This window comes from Primulina huaijiensis, chromosome 6 (assembly GCF_012295235.1).
Source record: "Primulina huaijiensis isolate GDHJ02 chromosome 6, ASM1229523v2, whole genome shotgun sequence".
Classification (NCBI taxonomy): domain Eukaryota; kingdom Viridiplantae; phylum Streptophyta; class Magnoliopsida; order Lamiales; family Gesneriaceae; genus Primulina; species Primulina huaijiensis.
This window is the reverse complement of record NC_133311.1, coordinates 15,254,354-15,271,071: the sequence shown is the minus strand read 5'-3', so window position 1 is coordinate 15,271,071 and position 16,718 is coordinate 15,254,354. Positions and strand designations below refer to the sequence as shown.

At 35.3% G+C, this 16,718-nt stretch overlaps 4 protein-coding genes and 1 pseudogene across 9 annotated transcripts in view; 2 read left to right on the top strand and 3 right to left on the bottom strand.

Annotated features, from left to right (window-relative positions):
* The first annotated feature begins 694 nt into the window (after nucleotides 1–694).
* On the top strand, nucleotides 695–2,377 carry LOC140979645 (uncharacterized). Of its 3 annotated transcripts, XM_073445147.1 has the most exons (3): nucleotides 700–930; nucleotides 1,020–1,042; nucleotides 1,503–2,377. In XM_073445147.1, exon 3 carries the CDS (start codon nucleotides 1,526–1,528, stop codon nucleotides 2,081–2,083), a length of 558 nt encoding a protein of 185 aa, XP_073301248.1. In that variant the 5' UTR covers nucleotides 700–930; nucleotides 1,020–1,042; nucleotides 1,503–1,525; the 3' UTR covers nucleotides 2,084–2,377. The 3 variants fall into 3 exon arrangements, with proteins under 3 accessions (XP_073301249.1, XP_073301248.1, XP_073301251.1); XM_073445148.1 differs by lacking the exon at nucleotides 1,020–1,042 and having other exon boundaries at nucleotides 695–930; XM_073445150.1 differs by lacking the exons at nucleotides 700–930; nucleotides 1,020–1,042 and adding an exon at nucleotides 1,051–1,422.
* Nucleotides 2,378–4,413: 2,036 nt separating this feature from the next.
* LOC140978681 (zinc finger A20 and AN1 domain-containing stress-associated protein 8-like) lies at nucleotides 4,414–6,910 on the bottom strand. Of its 3 annotated transcripts, XM_073443879.1 has the most exons (3): nucleotides 6,711–6,900; nucleotides 5,365–5,481; nucleotides 4,414–5,199 (listed from the first exon to the last, which is right to left on the bottom strand). In XM_073443879.1, the coding sequence occupies exon 3, from the start codon at nucleotides 5,187–5,189 to the stop codon at nucleotides 4,692–4,694; it is 498 nt and encodes a 165-aa protein (XP_073299980.1). In that variant the 5' UTR covers nucleotides 5,190–5,199; nucleotides 5,365–5,481; nucleotides 6,711–6,900; the 3' UTR covers nucleotides 4,414–4,691. The 3 variants fall into 3 exon arrangements, with proteins under 3 accessions (XP_073299980.1, XP_073299979.1, XP_073299981.1); XM_073443878.1 differs by lacking the exon at nucleotides 5,365–5,481 and having other exon boundaries at nucleotides 6,711–6,910; XM_073443880.1 differs by lacking the exons at nucleotides 5,365–5,481; nucleotides 6,711–6,900 and adding an exon at nucleotides 6,451–6,691.
* Nucleotides 6,911–7,343: 433 nt separating this feature from the next.
* LOC140979643 (uncharacterized) overlaps nucleotides 7,344–16,718 on the top strand; it is a 39,680-nt gene continuing 30,305 nt past the window's right edge. The window contains exons 1-2 of one of the 2 annotated variants that reach the window (XM_073445142.1): nucleotides 7,344–7,525; nucleotides 7,761–7,919. The gene's annotated coding sequence lies outside the window, so the exon portion shown is untranslated. Of the gene's footprint in view, nucleotides 7,629–7,760; nucleotides 7,920–16,718 lie in introns of both variants that reach the window. The other variant, XM_073445141.1, reaches the window with a different exon arrangement.
* On the bottom strand, nucleotides 9,818–10,958 carry LOC140979119 (uncharacterized). Its single transcript, XM_073444468.1, has 2 exons — nucleotides 10,590–10,958; nucleotides 9,818–10,213 (listed from the first exon to the last, which is right to left on the bottom strand). Exons 1-2 carry the CDS (start codon nucleotides 10,956–10,958, stop codon nucleotides 9,818–9,820), a joined length of 765 nt encoding a protein of 254 aa, XP_073300569.1.
* LOC140979118 (uncharacterized) lies at nucleotides 10,960–12,569 on the bottom strand (annotated as a pseudogene).

Here is a 16,718-nt window from a genome sequence, read left to right as displayed (position 1 = left end):
AATCTTTAGTTGATGATGACATGACCTCAAGTCAAGCTTTGAAAATACTTTGGATCCTTTTAGTTAGTCTAAGATATAATCGATTCTTGAGAGTGAATACTTGTTCTTGATTGTGATATTGTTTATATATTAGTCGATACACAATCCCATGCTCTCATCTTTCTTGTTCGATACACAGCCTATTGTTCTCATCTTTCTTCTTCATAAATAAGACAGGTGCTCCCCACGGAGATACACTTGGTCGAATATGCTTCTTTTCTAGTAGTTCTTAAATTTGTTCTTTGAGTTAATCTGGTGCCGTTCTATAGATGTGGTACTTTTGAAACAGGGTTTGCAATTGGCATTAGGTTGACCTATGAGTTCAGGGAAATATATGTCTATCTGTTTGTGATGTCACATATCCTTTAGATATCAGTATTATCATTTCTGTACCATCAGCACTATCACCAACAGAGATAATATTACCAATTAACATCTGATGTCAACTTCTGAAAAAGTCATTCGTCCGAGTACTAATAACATTTATATATGTTTATTTAATCCAACAATAATTAAAATTGGTGGGGTTCAATATATGAGAGCTCAATTTTCCCCAATCGCATTCCAAAACTCAACCCATTTAACAAAATAATAAGAAGAAAAGAAAAAACGGAGAAGCTCATTTACCATTCCTGTCTGCTCTCTTTCTCAGTTTCTTCTTCCACGATCGATGTCCCTTGTCGCCGAAAAGCTAGTCACCGTAGCCTGTAACTGCTATACCAACTGGCCTATCAACCGATTGAAGCTAGAAAAATGAGAACCGAGCTCGGTCTCTCGCCGCTGCTCGAATTTTTGTCTGGATTTTCTAACTTATTCTCGTTTTTCTTTTGTTCTTTACAGCTTGAGAAGCTTGTTTCCAGCCACTAATCGTAACCTAAGAATCAATTGAAGGTATACCCAGATTCTAGGGTTTCTATTTTTATTATGGGTTCGATTTTTTTTGGTTAAATCATTGATATTTATTATGTTGTTGATGGTAGGTGATTCATTGAGCAGATCGGAGGTATTGACTGAATTTTTCGGAATTTATTTAGATTGGGTATTTCGATTTTTTAGGAGTTAAATCAATTGAATTTGGTTGTTCCCATGCTTTAGAATTTTTAAAGTGAAGTTTGGAAACTTTAGTTTGATATTTGAAACTAGTTTCGGTAATTTGGGGATTTTTTAAGTATATTGTCGGAGTATGAAATTTTGTGGTGATTGGATCGCCCCAAGTATAGTTGTAGCCATGTTTCTCAATGTAACGGGGGAATAGACAAACTGTAGAAATGTAGTTCAGGGGGTGATTCGTTGTTAATGCTTACAAAACTTTGCTCGTGACATATACCCCTTGGAAAGAAAAATATTAGCTCGGTCTTTCCTTCACCAAATTTGTATTATAAGGCGCATAATATGGCTAGAGAACTAACAATACTCAATGAATTTCCATGTCATTTATATTGACTAGCCACGTTTTGTTCTAGGATCATAAGACAACAGAAACAGGATGGTTAGAGCCTATTCTCAAGAACACACTTACAAGCACCCATGGGAGCGAGTAACTGCTGCATCATGGCGCAAATTTGCGGATCCTGAGAACAAGCGTACCCTATCTCACATCCTTGAGGTTGACACCTTGAATCACAAGCTTGAGCCTAGCACTGGAAAACTTTACACGACTCGTGCTCTTACAATTCACGCGCCAGGACCATGGTTTGTTCGTAAAGTCATTGGCCAAGACATCTGCCATTGTGTTGAATCATCTGTTGTTGATGGGAAAGCTCGGTCTATGCAACTTGCTACACGTAACATTAGTCTCCAAAAGTTCATCGAAGTTGAGGAAAAGATAAGATATGAACCTCACCCTGAAAATCCAAACGGATGGACGATATGCAGGCAAGAAACTAGCATACGCATAAAACCCTTGTCAGCATTGGCTTCGATGGCTGAGAAAATAGAGCAAAAATGTGTGGAGAAGTTTCAGCAAAATAGTGCCAAGGGTAGAGAAGTTATGGAAAGGATGTGCATGTATCTTGAAGCTGAATCCAGTGGAATGTCTGTCTGATTTTATGGTTCTTATTTAACTTGGGCTCTTCCGGTTTTATTATCAGGTCTGAGTAAGCCAGGATTTCACAAATTTACAGAAAACTGTAACAGAATGGTTCTCCCTTTAGACTTGGTCATCTTTTTGTAATAATAGGATTATGTAACGCACTTTGATTAACTTGGCCTATATTTGTGTTACAAATTATGGTCGATTCGATGCTAACTCTAGGGGAGTGTCCCGGGATAGCTTCGAATGAAAAGACATGATTATGCTACACTTAGGGTAGTATCAAATGAATAAGCCCATCCACTAAACTAGCTCATCCAATTATTGGTTATAAATTNATGTGCTTGAGTATATATAGTTTGGAACAATTAAGTAATGGAGAATTTAAATGGAAATTGGATAATATTTTATAGCCGAACAAATACAGTGTGGTGGGGAAGAACTCGAATTATAAATATGAAATAAATTTATAATTTTGTGTTTTGTGAGAGCTAAAAATAGGCTATTCGATTGTGGCGATATAATTTTTCAAACTACTAAAAAAATATACTGTTCCAATCAATTTTTTTTTTTTTTTTTTTTCAACTATTCTTCAAAACAAAGTTCAATCAGTAAAACATAATTCAACGTGAACGATGACATGATAAAACTTAGTCTTTTCAGGATGGTATTAAAAAAAAAAAACTCACAAATATTAAGTGACTAATGGGATAAATATTGGGGACATCTACTTCCATTGATTTTTTTATCAATAAATTTCTTACTTCAAAATCTAAGCACCCACCCTGCGATATAAAATCCTGGTTCCGTCCTTAAAAGAACTGATTAATAATCCAAACTGATACACGTTTCATACCTTCTCTTAAAGGTTGAATCAAATGGCAGATTTTAGTATCTTGGGATCAGCTAGCGGCAATACTTGTTTTAATTTTCAGTGTATTTTGAGATATTGTTTTCTAGATACGGGTCATTAATGGAGGTTATGTCGCAAACATGATTACACACTAATGCATCAGCACACGCGTGTGAGTGTGATTGTGAAGTCTTTTTATAATTAGTTTGATTTATATTAAATATGTATAATATAATAATAATTGTAAAAAGTAATGAAATGTCATATTACAATTGAATTTATTATATTTACATGGGATCAATCCATAATTATAAATTTTAATTAGTGAATAAATGTAATTTGAAAGGCAAAAACTTGTGAAAAACAGTCTCACGGGTCGTATTTTGTGAGACGGGTCTCTTATTTGGGTCATCCATGAAAAAGTATTACTTTTTATGCTAAGAGTATTATTTTTTATTGTGAATATCGGTAGGATTGACCCTCAGATAAAAATTTATGAGACCGTCTCATANTGCTAAGAGTATTATTTTTTTATTGTGAATATCGGTAGGGTTGACCTTCAGATAAAAATTTGTGAAACCGTAGAGACCTACAAAATTTGAAATGATGAAAATAAAAAATGAAAAATGAAAGAAAAACAAACAAAAAAATGATGGTCATGACATTATTTTTTTGTCTCTATCGTGCTTACACTTAATATCAGTAATAGATTTGTTAATATTTTCTGAATAATTTTTTTTGTTTTAGATATTTTTGTTGGATTTGTGATGTATAACATATGTTATTATATCACTTACATTTAAGTTATATTTAGATTGATGAATTTGGAGTTAAAGATTTCAAATCCATAANATTTTTTTTTTTTTTTTTGAATCATCACGATGGATTTGAAATTAATCTAAATATAAAATTATTTCAAATATTCTCTTAAATCCAAATCCTCTGATCCAAACAATAAAATAAAGAGTCTTGAAGACTAGACGAGAAGTGACTGGGCGTATTGTATGCGTCAATTGCCATTGATTTTGGGGTGAATGACAAAGAATGATTAATTTGTTATATTTCTTTTATCACATGTTTAGAGTGCATGTTTAATTTTAATAAAACACATTTTATAAATATTTAAGTATTTATCCAACCATTCTAACATCTATATGAAGGCGATATTTTGATAATTGCAAAGCAATACACAAAATTAAATTATTATTTTAAAATCATATTAATAACCATATATTTTGTCATATTATATCTTTTATCTTTATTTTTCATATATTATATCTTTAACATTTATTTTTTAGTTTTTATCTTTTACTTATCTTATCATACACATCAAACGATTTTTTTTATGAGATATGACAATCGATCTCACGAGATGAAGTAAAATATAATAATCAAATATATGATATTAGAAGATAAAATAAAGAATCCGGTTTAAATGCAAGACTTAGATTTCACTATTAAAGTGAGAAATAATTAAATCGACGAGAGGTAACAGCCGAAGCTTTAAAACAAATTAAATATGATTTACAAACTGGCTTCATGGATGCGATCATGAGTTTATCTGGGAACAGATACCATTCGGACAAGATATCCTTAACAAGTAAAATGACATATACAAACCAAACCGAAAAGACAAGGATAAAAAAAAACATGGAACCTGGAGCCAACAAACAAGTGGGACGGATGCAATTCTTCATCCCGCATGTCGATTGACAATGCTTCAAGTAGATTTTTTTGGAATGAACACCACCACCATAATTGGGCACTCTATATCTTGTCTAGCTTTTCTGCCTTGATTATCGGGTTGGCCTTGGCTATTGCATCTTGAGCTTCAGTCCGGTAATCAAATGGGCACTCATGTTTATCAGAATAGCGGTGTAATCCACAGAAAACATTACCGCAGCGACAATTGAAGCCAGTTAAACCAACCCGCTTCTTGCAAGCGCCACATCTACTAGGGCCCTCCTTTACTGAGTTTGACGCATTGATAGAAGGCTCTGTGATTGTTTTAACTTCAATTAAATCAGTTTGTGCAACTGCAGATTCGGCAACAGTACTTCCCTTCTCATTGTCACTCGACGTTCCAGTAACAATATCCTTGAGCGATGATGCAGCAATTTTAGCTTGTTCTTGTTTCAATATCTGGTCCTTGTAGCACTTGGAACACATGTTCATGTTCCCGGCACTTCCAAAGAAACCACAGTTGTTAACACACAAAATAGGACCCTCAAGAGGGGGTTGAAATCCAGTTTCATCATGCTCCATGTGGCAGCTTCTGCTTGACCAAATTTGAAGCGAATGATAACAATATGATTTCATTTGTGTGTCGACTTTAAAAACAAACTCATGGTAAAGATTTTTCAGGAAGGAATCTAAGATAAACTCTCCTCTCAAAAAAACCAAGAAAAGATCGAGGCAATATCCATCACAGATGCCTTACCAATCAGAAAAACAACGTTGAGGAATCCTCAACAATTTATGGAAAAGAATATTCTAACTGGAACTCTCAATTCATTCCAGACCGTGTTCCTATCTCATGTAGTCATGTTCCTCGTGTCTAGATAAATGCATTTGGTCATTAAAAACATGTTAATCATCTATACTCGTGGAAAAACTAGTGCTATTAAACTAAATACATGAAATATGACATTAGACCACCATGTGGGGCAGTAGATCTGATGTACTGGAGAAAGCATCACTAACAAGGTACGTAAAACCAAGAACTCAGAGAGATTGTCAAACAACACACATATAACTCTGAAAGATAACCTTAGGGAATCCTCAATTTGACAAAGAAATACACAAATTCAACAACAGATGGAAAAGAATATTCCCCTTTTATTTCTCTCCTATAAACAAAGCATTAGCAACAAAGTTACAGAAGATCAAGCACAACTCAGGGCAATTTCCATTGCACATACCTTATCAATCAAGAAAAGTAACCCTAAGGAATCCTCCAATTGACAGACAAAACACCCAAGTTCAACAAACACGTGGCAAATAATATTCCAATTCAATCTATAGTAAATCAAGAAGTATCAGTAAAACTGACACGACACAGGGAACAGTGAACAGCACGTTTTCATCACACACGCCTTATAAATCAGGAAAAAAAATTAACTATCAATACTGAAAGGAAAACCAGTTGTCAGACTTAGCAATTCAGCATCAAAGTCCAGTAAAGCATTCAATAACATTTTTCGAGCCACTTTCTCCAACATATATATACATATAGGTAAATGTTTGAGCAACGAAGTTCCAAACATAACAACGCCCATGATTCGAACTTGTGACCTCATACCATGTTAAAAATCACAGAACATCACAAGCAAGATTGACTAACGTCCACACAACAATAAATTAAAGTTTCGCCAATAGAATCCACGGTATCTATAACAAATTTCAACAACTTCCGAGTGAAAATCCACGGAAATATTAAAAAACAACAATCAATCTCTATGCATTCTGCGGAATATTTGACTAAATTGATATAATTAAATTAAAAGGTAAAATCCTAACCAAAAACCTTCAAAAGACACGATTTTTCTTAATATTTTGAACAAAAAAGCAGAGCCCAGTTCCCAAAATGACCAAATACTTGCACAAGATATAAACTCCGTAAGCTACGATTTGCCTTTTGTTCTTGACTCAAAATAAACTACCCATCTCGTAAAAATTAAGCACATGTTCATTCCTATACGATAGATCCAGCGTCCAAACCGAGAAAGCACAATCAGAATCAGAAAAAAATAGACGAGAACAGAACAAGAAGTAAAAGAAACTGACCGTCGAAACGAGAGATCGGGGATGATTTCTAAAGCTTAAGCTCTGATTTGCTCTTCTCGATGAATCAATCGACATTTCATTGATTGAAATGAATTCTGTGGAATAATATAAATTTAGCTTTTTGATTAATTGCGTTGTTTGCGTCCAATTCGTGGGAAATGATGCCTCGCTTTCTTGGAACTTTTTGCCCACGGGTCAACCTTCCTGATTGGGAACTCGTTTTTATTATATCTCACGATTTCTAAAATTATAGTATGTAAAAGACAATTTACTTTTAGATTTACAAGTCACTGAGTTTTAGATTTACACAAAAACTCTAGACGATCTCACGGATCAATTTCGTGAGTCGAATCTCTTATATGGGTCATCCATGAAAAAATATAATTTTTTATGCTAAAAATATTACTTTTTATTGTGAATATCGGTATGATTGATCTGTATCACAGATAAATATTCGTGAGATCGTGTCACAAGAATCATGTTCTTAGATTTAAAGCCTAAAAATTACTCGACTAATAATCATGAAAGATTATTTAAGGAATACAAAACAATATTTGGAGTAAAAATAACACCACCATTGCGGAAAAAATTTCACTAAAAAATACTTTATACATAAGGATTTGTCAAGTCATAAATTTTGCCAAAACCCTAACCCACCTCCGATCTGCCGCCGCCGACATCCTCCACCGCATACCGTGTCTTGTATTCCTTTCTACACTCTTCATGATTCGATTTATTGGATAAGGTACTCCAAATTCGCTGGTTGTAACTTCTCTCTCATCGGTTTTCGTCCAAGCTGGTCGCTTCATCTTGCCGTGGGTCTCCTCTATCCAATTCTCATCTTTGTTTCTTTCCCCTGTATTTGAGATTCTTTTCACAGTTCATTGCTTGTTTGAAGTTGTTAAATTTATGGTCTGGGTATCTGTTTCCTTTTTTCTTCTCATTTTCTCTTTATTATCTAAGATCGATGTACCGTATGCTGTACATTTCACTTCGTTTTTTTTATTTGCTTTACCTTTTCTTATTCTGTTTTTTTCACAAATATGCTAGAGAGCTCGTTCGGATCGTTTTAAGTTGGAGCTCGATAGGATGGGGTGAAGCCAGAGATCGAGCCTGAAACTTTCAAGAGTTTGAAATCAAAACCAAATTCAGAACCAGCTCGATCCTGTTCGGAAGTGATTCAAGCTTGAACTCCTGCCAGAAAATTTTGTTAGGATTTGGCTCAATTCAATTCATTTGCACCTGTGAGAAGGATCCAGCAATTTCAGAGCTGATAAAAAGCTTGTGACTTGTATGAACTGTTATTTGTGATGCCTACTTGTATCATTTTCACTCCCTAAATCTGTGAGTATTGATCAATACTGTTGTGTTGTGTCATCCTTCTTAGTGTATTCGAGCAAAATGGCAAATCCACAAAATGTAGAGCTGGAGGCAGCCAAATTTCTACATAAACTTATTCAAGAATCCGAAGACGAGCCTACCAAATTGGCTACAAAGCTTTATGTGGTATGCATGATTTCTTTTTCCTCGGATATTGTTGGTTTGTTCTATTAATTTCTAGCTTCTAATGCTTGCCTCTCACGAGTATTTATTCTTGTCTTATTTGGGCACAAAGATTTTGCAACACATGAAATCAAGTGGGAAAGAAAATTCAATGCCATATCAAGTTATATCCAGGTAAAACTTATCCACAGCAATATTTGGACCCACAGTAATATTTGGACGAGCTTTAGTTTGTTACATTTCGATTCAACCAGTTTTTCCTACTTAACTACTAATAACCCGTTATCGATTTTTCTTTCCATTTCAATTTCTTGTGGAAAATAAACTTGGCGAGGAAGTTTAAGAATTTTCAAGATGCTGTAAAGGAGTACTTTAGTTAGTTATTTTGGCCCAATGATATCTTAGCGCATAAATTATAGGAGATTTAAATTTAGAAATTTTGATCTCAAGTCCATTTCATGTTTTATATTTTGTTTTCGTGTTCTCAAATCTCAATGTCTGATTCTTTTTTAAGGATCTGGAAATGAAGTATGGGCTACGATGTCATTCATTTTTAATTTAGAAGTTTGTCATGTGGGGCCATGCTGCATTAAAGTTAAAAATGCTTTGCAGAGATTTACTGTTTCATATTGGATCCTTTTAATTATGCTACTGTCCAATGCCAGTTTTTTCTCGTTGTCTACCTTTTTTGTATAATTTTCTCGTTTTGTTTTACTGTATGAAGAGCCATGGAAACCGTTATCAAACAACACAATCTTGACATTGAAACTTTAATGTCATCGCGCCTTCCTTTGCCTGCGGGAACACAAATTGGAGATTCTGCATCCTTGCAGATAGCTGGTGAAATATCTCTATATTTCAAAGGCACTTTTAAGGACATGGTAATTCAACTTTATAATGGATGCATTTTATTGCAGGCTCTTCTCAGCATGTTGGAGTGACGAAGGAATCTAATTCCAGTTTTGCTGGAAATGATACGGGCACATCTGAGGCCTATGCTTCAACAAGGTTACTTGCTGATACTGGTAGTAGTGCACATGGTTTATATCAAGGAGCAGCAGCACATTTAAGTGGTAATTTTAGAACACTTGATCTTGATTATGAATGTTGCTCAGATTTAATAGCTTATAAAGGTTTTATACTCCGTACAAAGGATATCAATACATTACAGTCAAAGAAAAGGAAAAAAGGTGGGTGAGGTCTGAGAGCTGACCTTTAATGCAGTTGAGGCATCAGCTATTGAGAAAATGTTTGAATTTTGTCATGTGACCGCTAGAAGGATCAAGTTATGTGACATTGGAGCGGTGTGTCGTTAAGATCTTGAAGACCTCTTGATTTTTTGGTTTTTCTATCTTGCTTGTCTATTTTGCAAGGTTCTAAAATTCGCTAGGCGCCGCCTAGGCGGGGACTAGGCACCGTTAATCGGATTCTACGGAATCAAAACATAATAAATCACATACTAGAACTTCAACACAATAACATCAAATTTAAAATACGTTCAAAATATTCTGAAGATAGTCTGATGTGTCATCTCAATAAAATAAGAAAGAATTCAGATTTCTTCTAAAATTCACAATGAAATAGTCTAATGTGTCATCACAAATTTACTCCACTTCTTCTTCTCCGATATTTTCAACAACTTGTTCTTCATCAGACACAAAATCAATATCATCATTGTGATCATCATCTTCTTCTTCAGATTCAAAATCATCCTCGTGAAGTTCTCTAACTCCAGAGCTTCTTCGGGGTTGTAGATTTCCATCTGCCCCAGTTGCTTCATCAACTAATTGCCAAGTGAGCCCCGAACCTGGTTCAACTTCATTTTCTTTCCCACCATCCACAATCCAACCTTGTTCATTTGAAGCATCTTTTTCAAGAAAGACGTCGACGTTCCTTTCTTTCTCCCTTTTTTGCTTGTTAAACAATCTAGCATTAAATTGGACAAATACTATATTGTTCAACCTATTGACATCCAACCTATTTCTTTTCTTTGTATGAATCTAAAAAAAATCGAGAGAGTAATTAGTATAGTTATGAATGTGAACATACACTTTAAAAATTATTAATAAATTATTTTAATTAAAGTTTAAACTTATTTCTTCAAATGCACTCCAATTTCTCACATCCAGATGAACTTTTAGTTAATGAAAGAATCCTCAATGTCACTCTTACCAAGTTGAGTGTGTGAGCACCGTAGGTACTCCACCATGTACATGGATCAAATGTATCGTCATTTTTTTAACAAGCTTTTGCAGCCAATGCTTTCCCAAATAACCCAGTCTTACCTCTATATTTTGTAAATTCCTTGTTAATAATTGTATCTTGCACTTCAAACTCATCGGCATGCAAAACTTCCATGATTCAAAAAATCCCTACCGTAACCTCTCCATAAAGAGCAATAGAACTATATTTGTAGTAGAAGTAGGGATTCAACAAAAAGGTTGTGGTATGCAATGATGTATCAAGTCTATCCTTCATTTTTGACTCAATAATCACTCTGATAGGTTGATAATTTGATTCGACATAGTTCAGGGCCACCTTGATATCTTCTTTAGCTCGAAGAGGCTCCCCATATAGAAACCCCATGTATGGCTTTCTATCTCCGTCAACCAATCGGATAACTCTTACCAAAGGAGCAAATATTTTCAAACAAAGTGTCACACTATTCCAAAAACTCATGCTCATCATAGTAGAGTAAGCCAATTTCTCTTTGTTTGTCTTTGACCATTTACAGCTCTCCCACATATCACTTATCCCTTAAACTAGATTTTTTCTCAATCAAACTTTGCAATGTGAGGAAGTTTGATGCAAACCTGGTAACTCCTGGCCAGACTATGTCTCTTTTCTTCGTAAAACTTCTCATCAATGACAAAGTCTTATAGTGAGCATAAATGAAAATTGTAAAAGACTTGGCTTGGTTGATAATCTTTTTAAATCTTGGAAGCTTGCCAATACTTTCAAGCATGAGATTAATAGTATGAGTTGCACATGAAGTCCAAAAAATCCCAGGCCAATTTTCTTTCATCAATTTAGTCGCAGACATATTGTTGGTGGTATTGTCTGTTACTATCTGAACAACATTATGAGCTCCTACTTGTTTAACACACTTGTCAACATACTCAAAAATAAGTCCAGTTGTATGTGCCTCGTCTGAAGACTCTTTAGACTCTAAAAATACAGTACCCTCCTTGCAATTAACACACAAATTTAATATGCTTCTTCTTTTTTATATCACTCTCCATGCATTTGTCATAATCGAGCACCCATTTTTTGCCCATTCTTCTCAGTGCTTCTTCAACAGTTGCTTTGTTCTTTCAACTTCAGCTTTCAAAAGTGGCTCTCTAAGTTGATATTGAGTTGGAGGCTTGAACCCTGACCCAAATTGACCTACTGCCTCTATTAGTTGCTTGAAGCTATCATTATCAAGAGCATTGAATGGGATTCCATTTTCATAAGTCCATCTCCCAACATATTGTTGAACTTGTTGCGTTCTCTTTTTGAAAAGAGCCTCATTTATATTTTTTTGGTGAAACACTTTACTCCCAAAGAAGTGACTTGGACAAAAAGAAACGAAGTGGCTTAGACAAATCTTTTTTGTCGATAACCTCAGACCAATCAATCGAATATTGATTAATACGTAATCGATCGAACACTATTTGAAAACGGCTCTTCTGCTCAGAAACGAAATGTTCCAAATCTTCCTGGAAATTCTTGCTCCCATTGGACCATTTGTATCTATATGCATCAGGATCCCCATTCATGGATCTCTCGGTTCGCGAAATCAAGATAAGAGGATCGAACCATTTCTTCTGACTCTTTTTCAAATTCGATAAAGGTTGGTTGATCGTATATTTCATTATAGTTCTATGATTCAGAGTATCCTTTCCTATTTGATCCATTTGAATTCCATATTCGAAGTTGCGATCGGATTTATTCATTAAAAAGACTCGATTCAATATATTTCTTATGTACCCATAGGTACTATATTGGATTTGAATCAGATTTCGGATCAATCTATATTGATTGACTGCCTCCATTATGTTGTTGCTAGCAATTGAACTCACATTTTCTGGAGAAATCATCTATGCATATCTATCCATGGGGCCAAGTAGATGAGATTTTTTTAATTTCATCTATTCCTTGAATTTAAGCATCTTCTTCTTCGTCTAGAGAAATATTCACCTCTGCTCTACAACTTTCTTTTTCCAGTATTTTGTTATTCTTTTTGTTCCTCCCTTCTAAAATAGCATGTTTACACTTATTACGATCTTCTTGAGATGCATTTCGACAACCAAATACATTTCCAGGTATATTTCCTATGTGCTCCTTGATTCTATACAGTCCACCGGACATCATGTTCCCACACAACTTACATTTAACTTTGTCGAGGTTCTTAGGATCAATCAACATACCAAACTCTCATCCAATGTCTTTTGACTTTCTCTTAAGAATCCCAGATTCAGACTGAGTTACGGATGCAGTCGACGAATGATTGCTTGCCATTGTTACGCTCCAAACCTTGCTGAATACAAAACACTTAAACCTTTTCAGCAATAGACCTGCACCAATAATAGGATATGTAACAACAATAAACCCTTTTCAACAATAGACTAAAGATTATGTAACATCACACAAACAAATGATAGTACCAGAAACCTGCAAGTGTCTATATCAACATATTAATAAGAAAGTGTAAAGCATTGTTCACTTAAGTTGATTGATAAGAAACCTGCATTACAGATCAACAGATTATGTAACACCACACAAACAAATGATAGTACCAGAAAGCTCAAACAATGCACGGCCACATATATATCTTGATGCAGTGTCTACTGTCTATACAACACATTTTTTAAAGAAGAAAAATTACAATGTTCCAATAAAAAACTCAAAACTCGTGTAAGAAAGTTAATAAAAAAACTCAAAACTCAAAAGACCAAATTTTGTCTCTACGAATAAAAAAGAAAACTTTGGCCAATAATCAGGGAGAAAAAATATGTGCAAGAAAGTGAGAAGAAAGAATAACTTGAGCCTTTGGAACGAGATGGAGTCCTGGAACGAGAAGGAGTTTCTCTGTTTCTGGAACGAGGAGTAGTCCTGGCCGAGAAGGAGCCTCTGGAAAATAACGAGAAAGAAAGAAACACAGCAGCCCAGAAAGAAAAGCAGCAGACCTAGTGAGCCCAAATTTTAATTTTTTATATGGGCTTCTTAGCGGATCATTAAATTTTAGAACCCAAATTTTTTTTAAAAAAAATCAGGCCCACATAGGAGCCCAGCCTCCGCCTAGGTGCGCTCAGGCCCGCCCAGGTCCGCCTAGCGCCTCGGTGCGGCTGGCTTCCGCCTAGTGCCTAGGTGGCCGCCGCAATTTAGAACATTGCTATTTTGATTGAATGGAAATGTTTAGAGGCTTGCTCAGGAGAACCCCACAACCCCATATGAAATGAATTTGAGAAGAAACAAAAGTCTGATTATGTTTTGTTTCCACCAACCAGCTTAAATACAACACCGAACCTAATCTAAAGAAATCAAAATCACGAAGGTAAAATCCTATCACCATTTGGATTATCTTTATGGGATAATCATTTATTAAATCCAATCCTAACAACTTAAAGAAAGAAAAGATAACAAAAATTTAAATGAGCATCCACTTCTTCCTGATTCTTCCACGAGTGAAGCGATGATACTAGAAATTCTTGAACTTGGGCTGGGCTGCCACCGCATCTGGTGGGCTTGGATCCGTTGCAAATTTCTGCAAAAAAAAATCATGATTTTCATTGTATCTGCTGAAAGGAAGTTCTTTTTCTGGGCGTGCTTTTTTCCATTCCCCAATGCAGGCTTTTTTTGGCCACACATGTACGTTTTGTTGTGGGGTTATGAAATGAATAACATGATGGGATTGTGCGAGTTTCTAGTTTTGACTGCCTGATTTACTTGTGGACGTGTTGCGAGAAGTTTCAGTTCTATAATTAACTTTTCATTTATTGGTGAGTGAAAAACATTAAAAACTTTCTTGGATAATGTTTGACCAAACTTTTGCTGCTACAAATTATAGAGGAATTTTCCCATGCTTCGCATATTTATTTGGCACCATCCCTGCTGCAATTATTGTTTTACCTTCTAACTTGTCATTAATCTCAGGTGGCGTTGTCAAGGTTCATGAAGGTTCTACAGGTTTTTATTTATCAGCTGAATCATCTAATCAGATGCAGTTTGGTAGCTCTTCATATGATAGCCGTGATTTTTCTGCAAAGATGCCTAAAGACAGAAGCATGGAAGTTTTTACTTCCTTGCCTTCTGCTGATCATGCAGCTGTTAGAAGTATGGCTGTGAAGGCAGTGGATCCTGGGGGATCTAGTATGGCNTCTTAATGGCAACTGTTCTCTTGTCTCTGTCTAACAGTATTCTCTTTGTACAGAAATGGTTTGTTACCCAAGAAACTCCATCTTGAGATTGCACTTGGAAACCTTTATTTCAAAGAAGGTATATCAGGTGCTTACTGTTTCATAATTTTTGGCATCTACACTTATTTTATTGAACATTTACATGATATTCTGCAGATGGGCCCCACATAGATCTAATTGATCAGAAAGGGAAGGAGCAAATCCCAACAAGTGTTCCTGAAGCCTCAAGGCCATTGGACAAGCCAACTAGTAGTAAGTCCCACCCATCTATTTTGGAATCCAGTTCATTGATGGAGGCTGATAATGCAAAAGTGTTGGAGGAGAAAAGTTTCCCACCCGCTATTCTATTTGAAAATGAACAAGATTGGAATCGCCTTTTAGCAACAAGGAAAATAGAAGCTGAAATCCAATCATATGAAGGAGTTGGATTACATTCATCTGTCACCAAAGAATTACATGATCTGAACTTAAGGGTATCTACCATGAATCTTGAGGATGACTCGGGGAACAACTGACTGTCGGCAAACATAGCCTCCGGAGGTATGGTTGCTTGTGATCAATCAGGAACTGTGTCCTGATTCAGTTTGAATATGTTAGGTTTCCATGCATTTCTGGTTCAGTTTGTAACTGACCATTTTCTTCTGTTTCAGTTGGGATATTGTCAGTTTGTGTATGAATGCTATCTTGTTGTTCAACAAACTGAGCATGTGGAACTGTGTCCTGTCCAACTGGTTGTTCTACCACCTCGGGTTCTGGTGTTTGAAGGGAGTTTTTGACAGTGTGAGTTTCATCTTCAATTTCATCTTCCATATTTATATATGTTATCTTTCTCAAGATCGTTGATGACGCAACCTTTCCACACCTTGCTATCATCTAATGATTTGTGTCCAGAAAATCCGAAATTCGTAATGTTTTATCTTGGTATAAATACCAAATTCTTGGTACAGTTTTTCTTAAAACATCCAAGAATGTCTTCTTTAACCAATCTCTTCATCATTCATCTCCACTTGTCCCTGTTTTCGTTGTCAGAATCTATGTCTGATCATTTTTTGACTATTTTCCCCAAACTTAATAAGACGATATCCAACACCCTAGATATCATCACTATACTCTAGACATATCGTAATGTCTCGTTTGATGTTTCATTAAAAGGAACTCCTGAAGCATCTACGTCCGATCCTTTTCGTCCCCGACAGTTGAAGCAGAAATATCATATCTTGAGAGAGGAGCAATGAGTTATCCAGATGGCATCCTTGATTACAGTGATTTTTACGAAAAGGGCATCAAATATACTGCCGACAAGTCTCGGCGAAAGAAAGTATCAATGAAAAATATGCCAAACTAAGACTTTGTCTCTGCTTATTCGGACAATCATAAAAGGGTTTCCAGAGAGGAAATCTAATTCATTACAAGAAGCAAGAAAGAAGGATTTAGCCATTCTTACAAGGCAGACAAAGTAGATGACAAGTAGACAGACATTAGTCAGAACCGATATGAAGAAGAGTGATCAGTGATAGGATTTTTCTATGTATTAAACTTCGTGTAAAGTTGATTTCATAGTAATATATTTCCTTGAATTACCGTCTGATTTATTTTAATACTGAATAATTATATTTGTTGTGGGGACCCGGACGCTAATCTTGTTCTTAATCGTCATTGGGACTAATTAATCAATTATAATAAACAGGGTCTAAATTTTTTTTTTTTAAATATAATATCAAATGCGGAACGTAATGGAATCACTCTACTATACATATCAGTATAAAAGTAAAGTACAAGTCTTGTAATATATACAATCATTTACACACTAAGGTTCAACTACTAAATATCAAGTGTTCAACCATATCTCAGATCAAGTCCGTAGTCTCCACTCTAATCACGATCTCTCTCTTCATCTCCTAGACCCTGAACCTGTCTCACCTGTTGTCATGCACACATACAAACACGACAACAGCCGGATAACTCCGATGAGAATAAACCCCAGTATAAATCAACGAAACATGCAATCATATAATTAATATAAAGCATGAAGCAGATATCAGATATATATCAAAATCTGAAACATAATTAATATCAAACTATCAATCATACTCGTGACTCCACG